General features: G+C 52.5%; 2 protein-coding genes across 5 annotated transcripts in view; both read left to right on the top strand.

Annotated features, from left to right (window-relative positions):
* Positions 1-15,879, top strand: part of BORCS8 (BLOC-1 related complex subunit 8) — a 27,325-nt gene continuing 11,446 nt past the window's right edge. The window contains exons 1-6 of one of the 4 annotated variants that reach the window (XM_031689397.2): positions 1-281; positions 3,008-3,120; positions 3,595-3,659; positions 6,753-6,863; positions 8,277-8,352; positions 12,866-12,974. In XM_031689397.2, coding sequence (XP_031545257.1) covers positions 245-281; positions 3,008-3,120; positions 3,595-3,659; positions 6,753-6,863; positions 8,277-8,310 — 360 coding nt within the window. In that variant the 5' untranslated portion in view covers positions 1-244 and the 3' untranslated portion in view covers positions 8,311-8,352; positions 12,866-12,974. Of the gene's footprint in view, positions 282-3,007; positions 3,121-3,594; positions 3,660-6,752; positions 6,864-8,276; positions 8,353-10,315; positions 11,151-12,865; positions 12,975-15,879 lie in introns of those variants that run through there. The other 3 variants (XM_015235003.3, XM_006199030.4, XM_072947318.1) reach the window with 3 other exon arrangements.
* The window catches only part of MEF2B (myocyte enhancer factor 2B), a 16,819-nt gene continuing 15,532 nt past the window's right edge, over positions 14,593-15,879 (top strand). The window contains exon 1 of the mRNA XM_072947313.1: positions 14,593-14,987. Within this exon, the coding sequence (XP_072803414.1) occupies positions 14,846-14,987 (142 nt within the window). The 5' untranslated portion in view covers positions 14,593-14,845. The remainder of the gene's footprint in view (positions 14,988-15,879) is intronic.

The raw sequence follows: 15,879 nt of genomic DNA on the forward strand, positions 1-15,879 counted from the left end.
TGAGTGTCCCTCCTGGAACTTCAAGGGGTCGCTGTCCTCTCTTTACCCACTTCCCAAGTGCCTCTTTCCCCAGTCTCTCACTCACGGACCCTCTTCTGTCTGGGTAGACGAAGGATCTGGGAAGGCGGGCCAATTAGCACAGGAACTGGAGAGGTGCGGAGTCCAGTTTCGCAGGGAAGATTTAGGCAGTTGTCCCCACCTCCTGACTTCCGGTCCCGGTCGTCGGAACAGGGCCGTGGCCGCGATGGAAGAACCTGAGATGCAGCTCAAGGGGAAAAAAGGTGGTGCGGGGTGCCGAGCGGGGCGGAAGGGCGACCTGACTAGGGGCAGGAAGGAGCCAAGGCACGGAGGGAGAGCGTTTAGGGGGCAGTGGTTGAGCTGCTGCGGAATCCTGGCTCGGCCGCTGACTAGTTTTGAAACCTTTAGAAAATCCCTGTGCCTCGATTTTGTCATCTGTAGAATGGGGAGTAGAATAGTCTCCCTACTTCTCCCCACAAAATTGTTGTGAGAATTCAGTTACCTGATATTTGTAAAGCATTGGAAGAACGTTTGGGGTGTGGCAATTGCTATGTGTATGGTTTCCCTTGTATTTACGCATTTGTGTGTTTACGTTGACTTATCCAATATGACCGAGTTACAAGTTACAAAATGCCACAAGCTATTTTTAAAGTATAAATATTTTTGTTACTGTATTATATACGTTTTTACTAGTTAATTATTCAGAAGTCACAAGTACATTTAATTGAGGCCTGCGCAGGTCCCAACCTGTTGGTGGTTTGGGGTTGCTATCTGCCTCATAAAGCAAAGTAGAGGATTTGTCTTCTGGGAAGACATAGTCGTCTTCTCCACTGATAAAACCTCTCACATAGTTGGCTTTGGCATCTTCCAGGAAGAGAAGTTTGAGATTGAGGCTTCATGTGTACGGGTTTTCAGTTGAGATAGAGGAGACAATGGTTATAACCAGAACGTCCAGAGTGGGTTATAGTTACCTCCAGAGCTTGTCACTGTTAACCCAGCTTGGGCTTCATGACAATCATAGAAGTGGATTCCTTAATAATAATAATATAATAATAACAACAACAACAATAATAATAATAGTTATTATTATTATTATTTCCAAAAAAAAGTCACAAGTACATTTAACTCCACGTTCTCCATAATGACACTGTGAAATGTAAGCTATTAGTACTACACTCATTTTCAAAATGAGGAGGCCTAAGAGAGTAAGAGGACACAAGAGTTTGGAGGTGGCAGGCTGGGCTCTGCCCAACTCAGGGCACAGTGGTACACTGGACACATCTAAACTGGGCAGACTCAGGCACAGCCTCTCTTGACTCCCAGACACATGTGGGTTCTTTCCCTCACCAACCACAATGCCCTGGGCAGTAGTGTGGGTCCATCTCTGTAGCAGACCTTGAGGTGGGTACAGTTATCATTCCGTTTTTACAGATGAGGAAACTGAGGCGCAGCGAAGCCCCTGCCCTCACAAATGAAGTTTTAGGTAAACATGTAACCTAACAAAGAATGAGAATTTAAGTATAAGGGAAATGAACAAAGTGCTGAGGTTGAGAATGAAGTTGAAGGGACATCTGATTGATTAAGCTTGGTAATTAGGGAAGACTTTACCCAGGAGGTGACATTTGAGCTGAGACATGAGGGGTGAGGAGAAACAAGGGGTTGGTGGAGGCAATGTCAGTGGTGGGAACAACAGGTACAAAGGTCCTGAGGTGGCAGAGTGTTCAGAACTGTGCCACAATACACTGGCTACTGGTCACTGTGCTTATGCATATTTATGTTAATTTAAATTAGGTAGAATTTAAAATTCGGATTCTGAGTCACATCAGTGACCCAGTGAGCACATTTCAAGTGCTCAGTAGCCATATGTGGCTACCATATTGGACAGTAAAGATTATAGAACCTTCCCATCATCTCAGAAAGTTCTTTTGGACACTGCTGAGAGTGTAAGGAACAAGCAGGAGGTCATTGTGCCTGGGGCAGAGGTGGGCAACAGCAGGCAGAACATATAGGGCCTTCTGGGCCATGTTGAGGAAGGCAGATTTAATTCTCAGGCTGCTGGGAGTCATGGGAGTGTTTCAAGCAGAGGAGAGACATATCTAATATGTTTATTAGGAGCTCATTCCGTCTGTTTCGTGAGGATTGGATTGTTGACAGGTGGGGAAGCAGGGAGACCAGGGAGGAGCTGAGTTTGCCATCTCAGTGGGACAGGCTACACCTAGATCAGTGGGGTCAGAGCAGTGGTAAGAATGAGTGAGTTTGGGGCTTTGTTTTGTGACTCAGCCAGCAGGATCTGCTCATTGATGGGGTAGGATGGGCAGGGACAACCAGCTAGCTGCTGTTTGTTGAAGCAGACCCTGGGATGAGGATTTGTGTGCGATTAACTTACCAAGAGAACCCCACAGAGGAGAAGGGGAGACAAGACAGGGCCAGGGAAGAGGCTAAGCAAGGAATGACCTCAGGTAAATTGCACAGAGGGAGGCCTCAGCCTGTTCCCTCAGGGGTGCTCACAGGTATGACTTGTGCCTCTGAGATGTTGCAGCACACAGGACGGGACATGGGTTTTCATACCCCTCGGTGGTTAGTCATGGCTGAGAGCCATCCATGGGTGTTAACTTTCTGTCACTTTTGGGTCCAGTAGCCAGTGGGCATCCTCTGAAGAAGAATCTTGGAATTTTGTCACTGGGGTAAAGGGAATGTGAATGGATACAAGTGGGTGGCAGCAGTGTCCTCTACAAGTGGGTTTGGGAAGGGAAAGATCATGAGTTCACTGGACAGGTTGATGTCCTCAAGATTGAGGCCCTGCTGTGACCAACTCCCACAGTGCATCACCTGGGCCACAGGTGACCCAGCTGCGGGGAGGGACACTGGACTCTTCTCTACTCTAGCTGGACTCATGAGCAATCAGGAGTCTGATGTTTTGTCTCCTTGTCCCTCTTTTTCTCCCCCGCCCCCCACCCCCCATTTTGCCAACTGTCGATCCTGGACCCAGTCACAGACAAATTCACTGAGAGCGTCTATGTCCTGGCCAACGAGCCATCCGTGGCCCTGTACCGGCTGCAGGAGCACGTGCGACGCTCTCTGCCTGAGCTGGCCCAGCATAAGGTGAGCCCTACTCCCAATGTCTCACAAGGTCTGCACCTTGTGGCCTGGGGCCTGCTGTGTGGAGCAGGGGCTGTTGGTTTAGCAGTCAAGGCTGGGACACCAGTGTCAGGGAACATGGTCACTGACCCAGGTTGGAGCTGGGTGGAAAGAGCTGGGGCAGATTTGGAAGAAGAGAACAGAAGGGTCTGCATCAGTTGTGACCTGTGTGGTGAGGAGGAGGCAGCTATATGAGGACCCAAGGGGAGGATGTCCCAGGCAAAGGAAATAGCCTGTGTGAAGGCCCTGAGGCATAGTTGCCAAATGTTCCTGGAAAGCCCAGACTGGTAAGGAATGGGAGTTTGAGAAGGAAAGATCAGGGGCTGGAGGGGACCGGTCTCTATAGCCATGGTGACTGGCGATCGGATGTGCCTTCCCAGAGAGCTGGGAGGATGGAAGTAGCAGCCACCCCTGCTAACAGCCCCCTCGCCCCAACAGGCTGACATGCAGCGGTGGGAGGAGCAGAGCCAGGGAGCCATCTACACAGTGGAGTATGCCTGCAGGTGAGCCCCACAGCCTCCCCACTGCCAGGGTTGCCCTGTTATGCCCCGGGGTCACCTCCTGCGCCTTCAGGGGCATCTCAGCCCACTGCCATGTCAGCCTGCCCTGCCAAACCCATCTGAGTAGAGGCATATGGATCTGGACTCACTTGGCCACAGGGCAGGTTCCAGCCCAGAGTTGAGCTTCTCACCATTTGACCCCCATGTGCCTGGGGCAGGCTTCTTTCTGGCACTCAGTCCTTCCCCATCTGTCATAGGAGGGGGAGGTGATAAGGATTCCGGGAGATGCCACCTGGGCAGGAAGCCGGTGCCTCGAGGGGCCAGCGTTTCCCACTGACAGTGAAGACCACAGACTGGCCAGGGGGGTGGATGGCAGCTGAGGGTCGGGCCAAAACCTGAATATGACTGTTTATTTTTAAATTTTAATTTCTTTCCAATTTCTTGTATTTTGGTAAGATGCACCTAGCATAAAATTCATCATCTTAGCTATTTTAAAGTGTAGAGGTCAGTGGTATTACATACATTCATAATGCTGTGTAACCATCACCACCATCCATCTCCAGAATTCTTTGCATCTTGCAAAACTGAAATTCTGTCCCCATTAAACACTAACTTCCCATTCCCCACCCCACGGTTCCTGGAACCCTGCATTCTGCTTTCTGTCTAAGAATCTGATGATTCTAGACACCTCACTTAAGTGGAATCACAATAGTTCTCTTTTTGTGACTGTCTTCTTTCACTTAGCATAATATTCTCAAGGCTCATCCATGTTGTAGCCTGTGTCAGAATTTCCTTCCTTTTGGGGGCTGAATAATATTCCATTGTATGGATGGACCACATTTTGCTTATCTATTAATCTGTTGATGGACATTTGGGTTGCTTCCATGTTTTAGCTACTATGAATAAAGTTGCTATGAACATAGATACACCATTTATTATTTTTGCTGATTTAACTTTCTTTAGATATTCAGATATTTTTCTTAACCCCAAGTGAAAGTTGTACCTGAGAATAAAAAGCAGTAGTTGGTATTTCTCTCCATCAGAGCAGCTTTGCCGGCCTCGCCTCCTGTGATTCTGTTGGTTCCCCATGATTGTATTTCATGCTCTGGCTCATTCTGTTTGCTTTGGGAGTTTGGTGACTTTACTTAGAAGTGTTGTTGGCCCCGGTACAGGCTGTGGATTGTTTTGGTGGAGACTGGACACTCCCTAGCAGTTCTCGTGTGTGGTGCTGTGGGGTTTGCTTGCCTGTTTGCTGTGTGATCGAAGGTCCCTTGACAGGAAGTCCTGCTTCTGGGGGCACTGAGCTGAGTTCTGCCATCAGCAGCCTTGGCCTCTCCACTGAGGTGGGAGGGTGACCCAGACAGATGACATCTTCCTGAGGGTGGTGGTCGCAGACACCTACCTTAGCTCAAGAAAGAGAGAAAAGAAAGGGGAGTTTCTCTGGCAGCTCCCAGAAAGCCAAGGGCTCATCAGAAAGGCCCATGTTCAAGGAAGAACAGATCAAAGTGTGTACTTCGTCCCAGTTCGTCTAGCCTCGTTGTCCGGTACAGGAGCCCTGGCCCCAGGTGGCTGTTCACACTTAAATTGTAATGCATAAAAATGAAATAAAATGAAAGATTCAGCTCCTCAGTCTCACTAGCCACCTTTCAGGTGCTTAGAGCAACTTCAGTGGATAAAGGATTTGTCCATCATTTGTTCTACTGGACTGCCCTGGGCCAGGCAGAGGGCCAGTGTACTCACAGCACTTCTCTTTAGATAGGCGTAAATTTCTCTAATGCTGAAAGACTGTATTTCCTCTACAGACATGAAAGCACCCTTTTAGTTGTTTGAAATGCTTTAATGGTTGGTGTAGAACTGAAAGATGTGAAGGGAGGTTGTAGCTTAGTGATAGAGCTCACGCTTAGCATGACCAACGTTCTGGGCTCAATCCCCAGTACTTCCATTTAAAAAAAAAATTAAAATTTAAAAAATAATCTGAAAGATGTTAAAATGGCATATTGATAGGGGTGAACTATTCAATAGTGAGATGTAATAATGAATCTGTTACTATTCAATGGTAACATAAGTTAGACAGCTTTTTATCAAGGTGAACAGACACTAGAAAAGCTGACCACGTTTGCTGGTGTCAGATGAGTTTGTCAACAGAGCAGGTGACAACCAAGCTCCCTCCCCTTTGATCTCATGGCCATTTTCAAGCAGGTCCCTGACTGGTAATAAATGGAAGTGATTTCTTTGTCTTTAATAGAAGGACTTTAAAACCACCCTTATATTTTTACTGCAGGCATCATCGCACAGGCAGCTTTCTGACATTAGCAAGGCTGGAGTGGCTTGGTGAATATTTTCCTGTAGTGCTGTTGGGAGGGGCTCTTTTCTTTTCTTTTCTTTTCTTTTCTCTTTTCTTTTCTTTTCTTTTCTTTTTTCATTTTTAAAAATTTTTTAAATTGAAGTATAGTTGATTTACAATATTGCATTAGTTTCTGGTGTACAGCCTAGTGATTCAGTTATATATATATACTTTTGCGTATTCTTTTTCATTACAGGTTGCTACAGGCCATTGACTATAGCTTCCTGTGCTGCATAGTAGAACCTTGTTGTTTCTCAATTCTGTACATAGTAGTTTGTGTCTGCCAGTCCCATACTCCCAGTTTATCCCTCCTTCCCCACAACTGGACCATTTTCATTAGACATTCATCAGTGTGGTACCAACACCAGAGCTTAGCACAGCTTTGTGGTAGCGCCTCTCAAATGGTGATGAGCCTAAACTCACCTCTTAGAGCTTTTCACAGTTGGGTTGACAGGCTTCCTTCAGGGGCAGGAATAGGTGACCTAAGAGGAAAGCAAGATTTTTTTAGGTCATCTTTGTACATTTACGGCTCCTTCAAAGCTTTAGATGGTCTAGCAGCCTCAATGTGAAAGTTGCGTGTTGCCATTGAGTGCTCTGTCGCATAAGAAAACTAAACTTTAAGCCCACGGTGAGCCCCGAGGGAAGCCCATGGAATCCCCAGGTGCTTGACACACACCAGTGCAGGCATCCATGGAGCTCTGTCTCTGGGGTGAAGCAGCATGGCGCCGACTGAGTCCATCCTCCCATTTCAGTGCTGTGAAGAACCTTGTCGACAGCAGCGTCTACTTCCGCAGCGTGGAGGGTCTCCTCAAACAGGCCATCAACATCCGAGACCACATGAACGCCACAGCCCAGGGCCACAGGTAGCTCCCGGGACCACCCTCCCCTGCTGCTCTCAGCCTCCTTGCTGTCAGGACCTCCGCTGCTCAGCCAGGAACTGCCACTGCTCGCTCCTTAGACAACTCCCTTTCTTTGTCTCACGATGTCTCGTGACTTCCTCTTGCCCTTTGGCGTCTGTAGCAGGAGAGTTCAGTCTCTCAGCACCCAGCTCCTGAGCTCTGCCGGGTGCCTGGCCCTGGGCTGGGTGCCAGGGACATGGCAGCGACCAAGACAGGTGTGCCCATGTTCTCACAGGGAGACGCACGGCAACCAGGTAAACACGGAACAGACAACATTTCAGACGTGCGTAAAGGAAGAGGGCTGTGGGGGTCTCTCTGAGGAAGTGACAGAGGTGTGAGCAGAGGCTTGAATGACATGCGGGCAGAGGTGACCCAGGGTCAGTGTTCCAGGCACTGTGGTGGCAGGGGCAGAAGCCCTAGGCCTGGTGAGCTGGGTGTGGCTGGAGTAGGTGCACGAGGGGGAGGCGAGGTAAGGGAGGTGGGCGGGGCCTCGAAGGCAGCAAGGAGGCTGCCCAGAGCTGAAAGAGGCTTTGAGGCGATGACCAGATGGTCTAGAAATGAAAAATATTTATAGTTCTTGCGACTGGGGAGAGAGATTTTGGAGAAGTAGATCTTTTTGGTCTTGTTTTCATTGTAACTTAATAAACATGCATTTGTGCATACGTGCACATGCTGTAAGCCTTGAGATGTGTCTGGCCCTGCAGTTTCGGGTTCTGGCATGCCTGTCCCCGACCAGGCATTTAGAAAGAAAAAAAAAAAACCTCTGTGTTGCTATTTGTGATAACCAAGACACAAGAATCATCAAAAACAAAAAAGCCTTGTGAATGTGTAAGAATGGATGTGTGGTGACCTGCACATGAGGGTGGCATGAAGAGGGGTTCACCTGGGATCATTTGCACCAAATAACCAACTGGCTCTGGCTGCTTGGCCCCAGGCTGGTGACAGCCATTAGGACTGGAGTTCACTATGTAAAGCGCTTTGCAGAGCACACCCCTACACACAGTAGGTCCTTGAAAAACCATAGCCTTTACTTTCAACGCAGTTTCCCAAGTGCTTCCAAAAAGCCCTCCTTGTGCCTGCTGTTGTGAAAATACATGCTTCTGAAAGACACTAGTGGCAGCCTGAGTAGTAGCTGTTTACCTGCTAAGACCTCTCTTTGCAAGTCCTGGGCGTTTGAAGCCCCCAGTCCTACGTGAGTACCAGCCATGACCTCTGAAAGTGGGTGGCTGGTCCCATTTTTACAGAGGCTGCCCTGAAGGCTCAGGCCAGGGGTCTTGGGGGACTGGAGCACGACCCCAATGTGCAGTCCAGGCTAGCCGAGCAGGCCTCAGGGCCTCTGACCTCAGTCTCATGGACATTGCACATGTTTTGTTCCAGCCCTGAGGAACTGCCCCCGCCCTCCTCGGCCTGATCCCAGAAGAGACTTGGAGGTGCTTTGGCCCCTCTGACCCAGGTCAGTGCTAAGCGGGGCTGTAAGCCTCTCTGTGCTCCGTGCTCTGAACTAACCCACGCTCTTGACATCCAAGAAGGGACCTGCTCGACTAACCAGTTGGGCTTTCTTCCTAAGCTTGTAAGATGGTTTTATTAGTGGGAGGCTGGAGTGGAAGGGGACCTGTGCCCTCTGCTGCTCAGTCCTTTGGTCAGCCCATCTCCCTTGTGCTCTCTCTGCCAGCTTCCTGCCCCTTATCCAGGCCATAGGCCCTGTCCCATTCCAAAGGACCCCCGTCCCCAGAACAGGGAGGGGAGCCCACATTTCCCCAGCCTGGCCACATGCTAGCTGCTTGCTTTACCCACACACATTGTCTCAGGCAGAGCCCAGCACAGCAGGTATCCACCCCTCTCTGGAATCCTCGCTCCACTACTGATCTGCCATGTGACCCTGAGTGAGTCCCTCCCCACTCTGGTCTCTGCTTTTCCCTTCTGTCAAAGTGGTTCATTAGGCGGCAGAGAGGGTGCTGCCACATACAATGATGTGTGTTAGAGCAGTCAGCTACTGTTGCATGACAAACTATCCCAAAACTTAGTGGCTTACGATGCCAATCACTTGCCTGCTAACAGTTCTGCCATTTGGGCTGGACTCAGCCAGGCAGTTTTGTTGGGCTCAACTGGGGGCCACTTGTGGCTCTTGTCAGAGCTTGATGGGGCCAGATAGGCAGAGGTAGCCTCACATCTGGCCCTTGACTGGTGCGGTCTGCTGCAGAGGTCAGGGAACAGGTCTAATTCTCCACATGGCCTCTCCAGCAGGCCAGCCCAGGCTTCTCCTGGGGGTTGGGCACCCAGTTGTACACATGTTCATCCAGCCTCCCCTTGCTTCACGGTTACAGATGTCCCACTGGTCACAGCCAGTCACGTGGCCAGAACCAGGACCAGATGGGCGAGGACTGCAGGAGGGCTTCAGGACTGGGAGGTGTAGTTGACCATATGAGGAGAGCATGGCGCCAAGAACAGCCTGGTGTCTTGTTATTCTGTGCTCATGCGGGCAAACATGGGCAGATTGGAGGTGCCTAGGGGACTTACTGAGCCCCTGGCTTGTGTAGCTTTCGGAGCCCCCTGCCCATTTGCTGTGATGGTTCTCCGTGCTGTGGAGGCCCTCTCAGAGGGTCAGGGGAAGCATGGGTGAGCACAGGGCCCCACAGCACCTAGAACAGCAGTTCCAAGAGCCAAGAGGCAGCAGAATTCATGGGTGTGCAGTCAGAGAGTCTTATTGGGCCCCTGCTGTGTGCAGAGCCTAGCTCTGGGAAGAGGGGTGGCGAGGAATCCCACAGGCTGTGGGATCGCCTGGGGAACATCTGGGAGGGCCTGGAGCAAGAGGGGCTGCTAAGGGGGTCAGAAAACCCACCGCATTTCTCCACCCAGTGTTGCCCACCAGCCCTGGGCCCAGACCCCACCATCTCCCTGTTCTATACCTTGTGCCCTGGTCCCTCTCACCCTCGAGCCTCAAGGATGCTGTGCTGCTGCCCTCCCACACCTTCCACACCCAGTGTGTTCCTCCTGCTCCTGCCTGGAGCCTCCAGGCCAGCTAGAAACATGCTGGATCATCTGCTGTCCCTCCACTGCTGTGCCCCTTCAGAACGAAATGCTCTGGGGCTCCTATCCCACCTTTGTCCCTACAGACCCTGCTCTGTTGCTCCACAGAACTGCGGCCCCACTCTCCTCTCTCAGAGCCTCCACCCCCACTTTCCCCCAACCTGTTGCCCCTGGGATTGTAGGTGACCTTCACAGGGTCAAGTCTTGGCCTTCCCTGGTTTCCCCTACCTCTCCAGGCCCAGGGCTGTACACACAGCCCCATTTTACAGAAGAGGAAACTGAGGCTCAGAAAGGCAAAGCAGGGTCACTGCCCATGACCAGAAATGCCAGGATTCACACCCAGACCCTCTAACCCCCAGTGCTTCACCTCTTCCTCTGGCCCCACCCAGGACCCTGCCTCAGCTACAACCTCATCAGGGCTACCCTGCCACCCTGGGGAGTCTCTCAGACCTTGCCTTGACCCATCTCCTGCCCCTCAGCTCCTCCAGAGCTGGGCCTTCGTACACAGTCTTGTGGGACTTGGAGGGGACCGAAGACCAAGCAAGTGTGGCCAGCGTGTTCCTTCTGCTCCTGCCTGGGGCCTCCAGGCCAGCCGTGAATGTCCTGAGACAAGGCTTTGCTGCCCCTGGACTCTTACCTGCCCGCCCATTGATGGACACGGCCATGGCCATGGCCCCTTGGACCAATAACTGCCACCATGACAATCCTGATCACACACCTGCCATGTGCCCAGAGCTGTGCTGGGAACTTCACCAAGGCCATCTTTCATCCTCAGACAGCCCTGTAAGGCAGATGTCACCCCAAATACAGATGGGATAAGAGAGGCTCTGAGATACGGCATGATTTGTGTGAGGTCACACAACTAGAGAGAGCAGACCCCAGCCTAGTTTGGCCCCAGCACTGCCTCTGACATGCTGTGTGATATGGGGCCTCATGCTGACCCTCTCTGGTCCTACCTTTTTCCACCTGGACAAGGAAGCCTGGACTGGACCTTCTTTACAGGCTGAGGCAGACATTTGTGTACCTGCCTGCCTGGACTGCATTCTGTCTCAAGAAGAAATGCCCACCACAAGCTCAGGTCATATGGAGAAGCCACCCTAGCTCCAGGGGTGGCCTGGCTAATCAGAACCCCCCATCTCCCAGGTCACAGTGATTGGTTTGAGATGGGCATGTGATCCAATGGGAGGTTTCCCCTGGAATTTTGCTGGAAAAGTGCAAAAAGTACCATCTTCCTTCTGTGGTTGTTGAGCTGGGCAGATAGAAGGGGCAGCCTGAGAACATTGCATGGGGCCCTGGATCCAGCTGTACCTGATACTAGCAAATCCCAATTCTTCAGTTTCACGAGTCCCTAAAATTTTTTTGTCAGAATTATTTTGAGTCTGTTTCTGCTGAGTTCAGAAAAGCCCACACTGATCCCTGGGAATTCCAAGCCTGGGAGATCATGGCCCATGGTTTGTACACGTCCAGGGCCAGCTGTGTGCCAACACAGTGCCCTGCAAAATGTATCGGGAAGGTCAGAATGGAGTCGTTGAGGGTATAGCCAGGATGGGTCCCAGGCCCACTGCTCTGGGAGGATCTCCCCCAGCTTGGCACTGTGAAGTGATTTGGAGAGAAGGGTGGCAAAGACACCAAGAGGTGTATCTAGGGGGTGTCAGGGCTGTGGAAGGACTGAGGGCCTGGCAGGGGGTTCAGGGACACAGGAGGTATTGAGAAATAACCACCTCCAACCACCAGGCAACAGGACCAGCCCTTTCTCCTAAGGTGTACTAGGAGCCTGCCACCATCCTGCCTTCCCACTGCCCCAGCTCAATTTAGGGGGAGGGAGGAGCCTCAGGTTCACCCTATTTTAGGCCCTGACTGGTGTGTGACCCCCATAGAGTCACTCCCTCTCTTTACCCTCTCTGAAGGCATCTCTCATTGTCCATCTGTCCTTCTACCATGCAGCCATTTATCCAGCAAACACTGGCCACCCTCTCTGAGCTGGGTCCTGCCTCTCCAGCGGATGTCCTGATGAGCCAGACAGGCCAACCCTGGCCCCAGGGCACAGACCCAAGGGACATAGGGGCAGCTCAGTGAGGTAACTGTCCAGGGGCGGCCCTGGACAGGTCAGGTGCTTTGAGCCTAGTGGGGGGCAGTCATGAGGTGTCCTAGACTTTTCTAGGGCTCCCTGTCACGCACAGCCCTGAACGCGACTTCAGCCCACGACTAATATATCCTCTCAAAGAGGTCTGTGGAGGACTCTAGGTTGTCAAATTCCCCACCACCCCAAGTCCTAGGGCTTACAGAGGTAATGGTTAATTTGCGTTTCATTTATGCCACCTTGCCCTTCGTGCCTGGCGAATGTCCTGCCCCTGCCGGCCACCAGGGGACGCAAGAGGCAAAGCCTTGGCCCAGCACTCTGCCTCCAAACGGTCGTTGTCCGCAGTCTTGGCTGATACTGGAGGGTGGATCGTAACCCTCTGCCCTTTTTCACCTTATACGTCCTTGCTTCAGAAAGTGAACCAAGGCTCCGCGAGGCCAGGTTACCCAGCAAGACCTCGCACCAGCTCCCATACGCTGGCAGCCTTACCTCCCCAGAGTGGAGGGAGTGGGCATTCCCAGATCCTGCTCACTAAGACTCCCAGAAATAGGTAGATGGCCAGGAGAGAGGCAGGTAGCTCCCCGTGGCACAGAGCACTCAAGCAGGGAGTCTAGCACCCATGAGGGTGGGGGCCGCCTGGAAAGGATCCCTGGGTAACATGTTGGATGCCCCACCCGGGCTCCTTCACATCTGTGGATGGAGTAAAAGGAGGCCCAAGACGGCTGCGACTTGCCCCTGGTTGGTCCACAGTGGTCAGAATGGGAATCAGACTTGAGTTTTGGCTTTTTTTTTTTTTAATTGAAGAGTTTTGGCTTTTTGTTCTTAGCCCCTTAGATCCAAATCCTGGTTTTTATTTCAGGCCTGCTCTGCACTCTCAGAGGATCCTGCTCTCTGAGCAAACAGGCTCAGAGGGGTGAAGTGACTGGCCAGAGGTTGCACAGCAAGTGGGAGTCGGAGCTGGGATGGGGACTCAGGGTTCTGGAGCCCTGAAGCCCTACCTGGTGGACCATACTATTCTTACCTTGGAGGGTCATTCAAAGCCTTCCCCTGCTGACATTCTTGGAGAGGATTTGGTGGAGGGAGACTTGGGAGGGAGCAGCTTTTGTATCTCCTCACCTCCTCACCCCTGCCTCCACTTGCCCCTACCTTCCTCATCTTCCAGGCCCCCTTCCCAGATCTCCCTCTATGGCCTTTTCCATTCCCTTCTCCCCTTAAATCTCCCTTTCAACCCTCCAACCTCTTATTCCAGCAAATAAGGGTATCCCCTCATCTGAGAAGACTGAGGTTGAACCTCTTGATTGCCCCAGTGGGGGATGGAGGTCCACATGGGGTAACATAGCCAGTGATGGAGAATACAGTACAGGAAGAGGGGCAAAGGCAAAAAGGAGGGGATGTTATAAGAATCATAGTGTGAATGATAGAAATGGAATCGATAGAATGATAGAAATGGGAAGGGAGTTTGGGAACATGAGTGGTGGAAGGAGGCAACATGGCAGGGGCAAGAGCACGGGAAGGAGCCCCAGTGATGGGGGGCAAGAGGTGTGGCCCATAGTGGACAGCCCCAGCCGGCTCAGCTCAGGCCGCTCCCAGGGCTGCTCCCAGAGCTGCTCCAGCTGCTGCCCTCACGTAACCAGAGCCTGCCTATTGCATCAGAGGCAGGCGGGCGGCCTTGGGTAAACAGAACGGCCCTCGAGGGGCCCGGGGCCTCCCCAGCCACCTCCATATCCCCAAGCCTTGTTCTGTGCCTTGGAGCCCAGGCAGAAGCCCCCAACCTGGCCTGGGCCCTGGTGTGGCCTTGGGACACTTGAGTGTCTGGTGTTGGGCACTAAGGGACAGCAAGGGCGGGGTGGGGGAGGCAAGACAGACCCCTAATCCCACCTTTTTATGACACAGTGCAAACTCTAGTTTTTATATCCAAAGAGAAATCCATGCCCAGGCTAGAGGTCCACAGTGCCCATGTCACAGTGGGGGAACTGAGGTGTGGGGAGAGGCAAAATCTTCTTAAGGTCTCGGTTTCCTTCCCCAGTGTCCCCTACACACTGATATCTCCACATGCTCCCCACCAAGTCCAGAGGCCCAGCCATCTCCTGTTGTCTTCTGAGAAGGTGGACATCAGGCAGCCACTGCAACCCACCTGCTCTCTCCTTTTCATCTGCCCCAAATGGACCTCCCCATCCTACCTCATGGCTCCATCTCCCAGCCTCTCCGTGGATGCCTAGCTCAGTCTGCTTCCACTCACTACTCTGGCCTCATCTCCCTCATCGTCCTCCACCAAAGACTATTCTGCAGCCTTTCTCTGCATCTTTGCAAGTCCTGTTCCCTCTTAGAAAACCCTTCAACCAGTAGCAAACTCCTACTCATGCTTCAAGGCCCGGTACAAATGTCCCCTCTTTGGGGGCAGCCCTCCCTGACCCCTCTGGCCCAGCTGCAGGAGGCACAGCTGGAATAGTCCACACAGCGACCCCAGAGCCCCTTTCTGCAGTCCTTCTATTTGAAAGAGCAAGGGTTAGGGATGGCTTCGAGAAGCCCTCGGTCCCTGGGGCCTCAGGGTCCGGGATCGGAGATATAGTTCATTCAGGTTGGAGTAAGTCCAGGAGCTAGCAGTGGTTAGAGTCAGGGTCCGAATTAGGGTCAGGGTCAGCAGTAAGGTCAGGAGTGACCAGTGACAGGGTAGGAAGCCTGGCACGTCTGATCCAGCCCTCTCCCGGGTCCTCCTCCCTCACTGTACTCTCCTCCCCTAACCTCTGCGTCTTCCCGCGTCTAAGTACCGGGCCCCAGAACTCGCGATGCTGGGCCACGCCCAAGTGCCCGCCCGTCGCCGCCCGCAGACACGCCCTCTATGCAAACTACCGCCCCGGCCAATCAGCTCCTGGGGGCGGGGCCTCCCACTCTGAAGGCACCTGTGGCCGCCGGGGCGCTCGGAGCTCTGTGCCGCTGCCGCCGGGTCGGTGCGCGAGCGTCCGAGGGTCCAGGTGGAGCAGGTGCGTGTCGCGTCGGGCCGAGGCCTGTGCCGTGTCCTTTGAATAGCTTCTGTGGGCTGGGTTGAGTTTGAAGGTCCGACTGTCTTGCTATGCATCGGAGAGTTGTCTAAGTAGTGTGCGTCCTAGAATTGGGAATTTGAGAGGCTGTGTGTCCCAGGGGTTGTGTGTCCAAAGGGTGTGTGTCCAAGGGTTGTGTTTCTGAGAGGTTGTGTGTACCAAAAGATGAGTGTCCAAGGAGTTTCATGTCCAGGAGTTATGTCTGAAGGAGAGTGTATCATGTCTGAGGGCTTGTGTGTCCAAGGGGAATGTGTCTGAGGGTTTTCATGTCAGTTCGGGAGTTGTGTGTATAAAGTTGTGTTGCCATGAGCCCCTGGTATGCGTCTGTGAGCTGCATGTCAGTAAGCTCCAGTGTCCCCATTTCCTGGGGCACACTCCTTTGCACATCCTAGAGGCCCCTGTGCACAACCCCATGCCTTCCTGCTATGGGTATGCCCTCGTGTGTCAAGGCCCCAGGCCTGAATGTGGCATGACATCCACATGTGCCTGGGACCACCATGACCTTCACCCACCCATGGGGCCTGCACTTCATGCAGCAAATGTGGGGCCTCAGCTGGGCACTCAGGGTACCTGTGTAGCTGGGGGCAGGGCAGTGGACATGGAGCCCTGAGTGGGAGACCACAGCTGCCTGGGCCGCCCCCTCCCCATGACTCAGTGTCCCCATCTGGGACATGGGTATGGGAACAATAGTCATAGCCCTCTGAGTGTCAGCACATGACAAGCTGGTGGCTGCGTAACTTTCGTGGTCATGGTCTCCACCCTCTGCCTCTCAGGGTCCAGGGCAGAGATGTCACCAACTGGGGTCCCTGGCTATTCCCTGTCCGCAAGCTGCATA

The sequence above is a fragment of the Vicugna pacos genome, chromosome 22, assembly GCF_048564905.1.
Source record: "Vicugna pacos chromosome 22, VicPac4, whole genome shotgun sequence".
NCBI lineage: Eukaryota > Metazoa > Chordata > Mammalia > Artiodactyla > Camelidae > Vicugna > Vicugna pacos.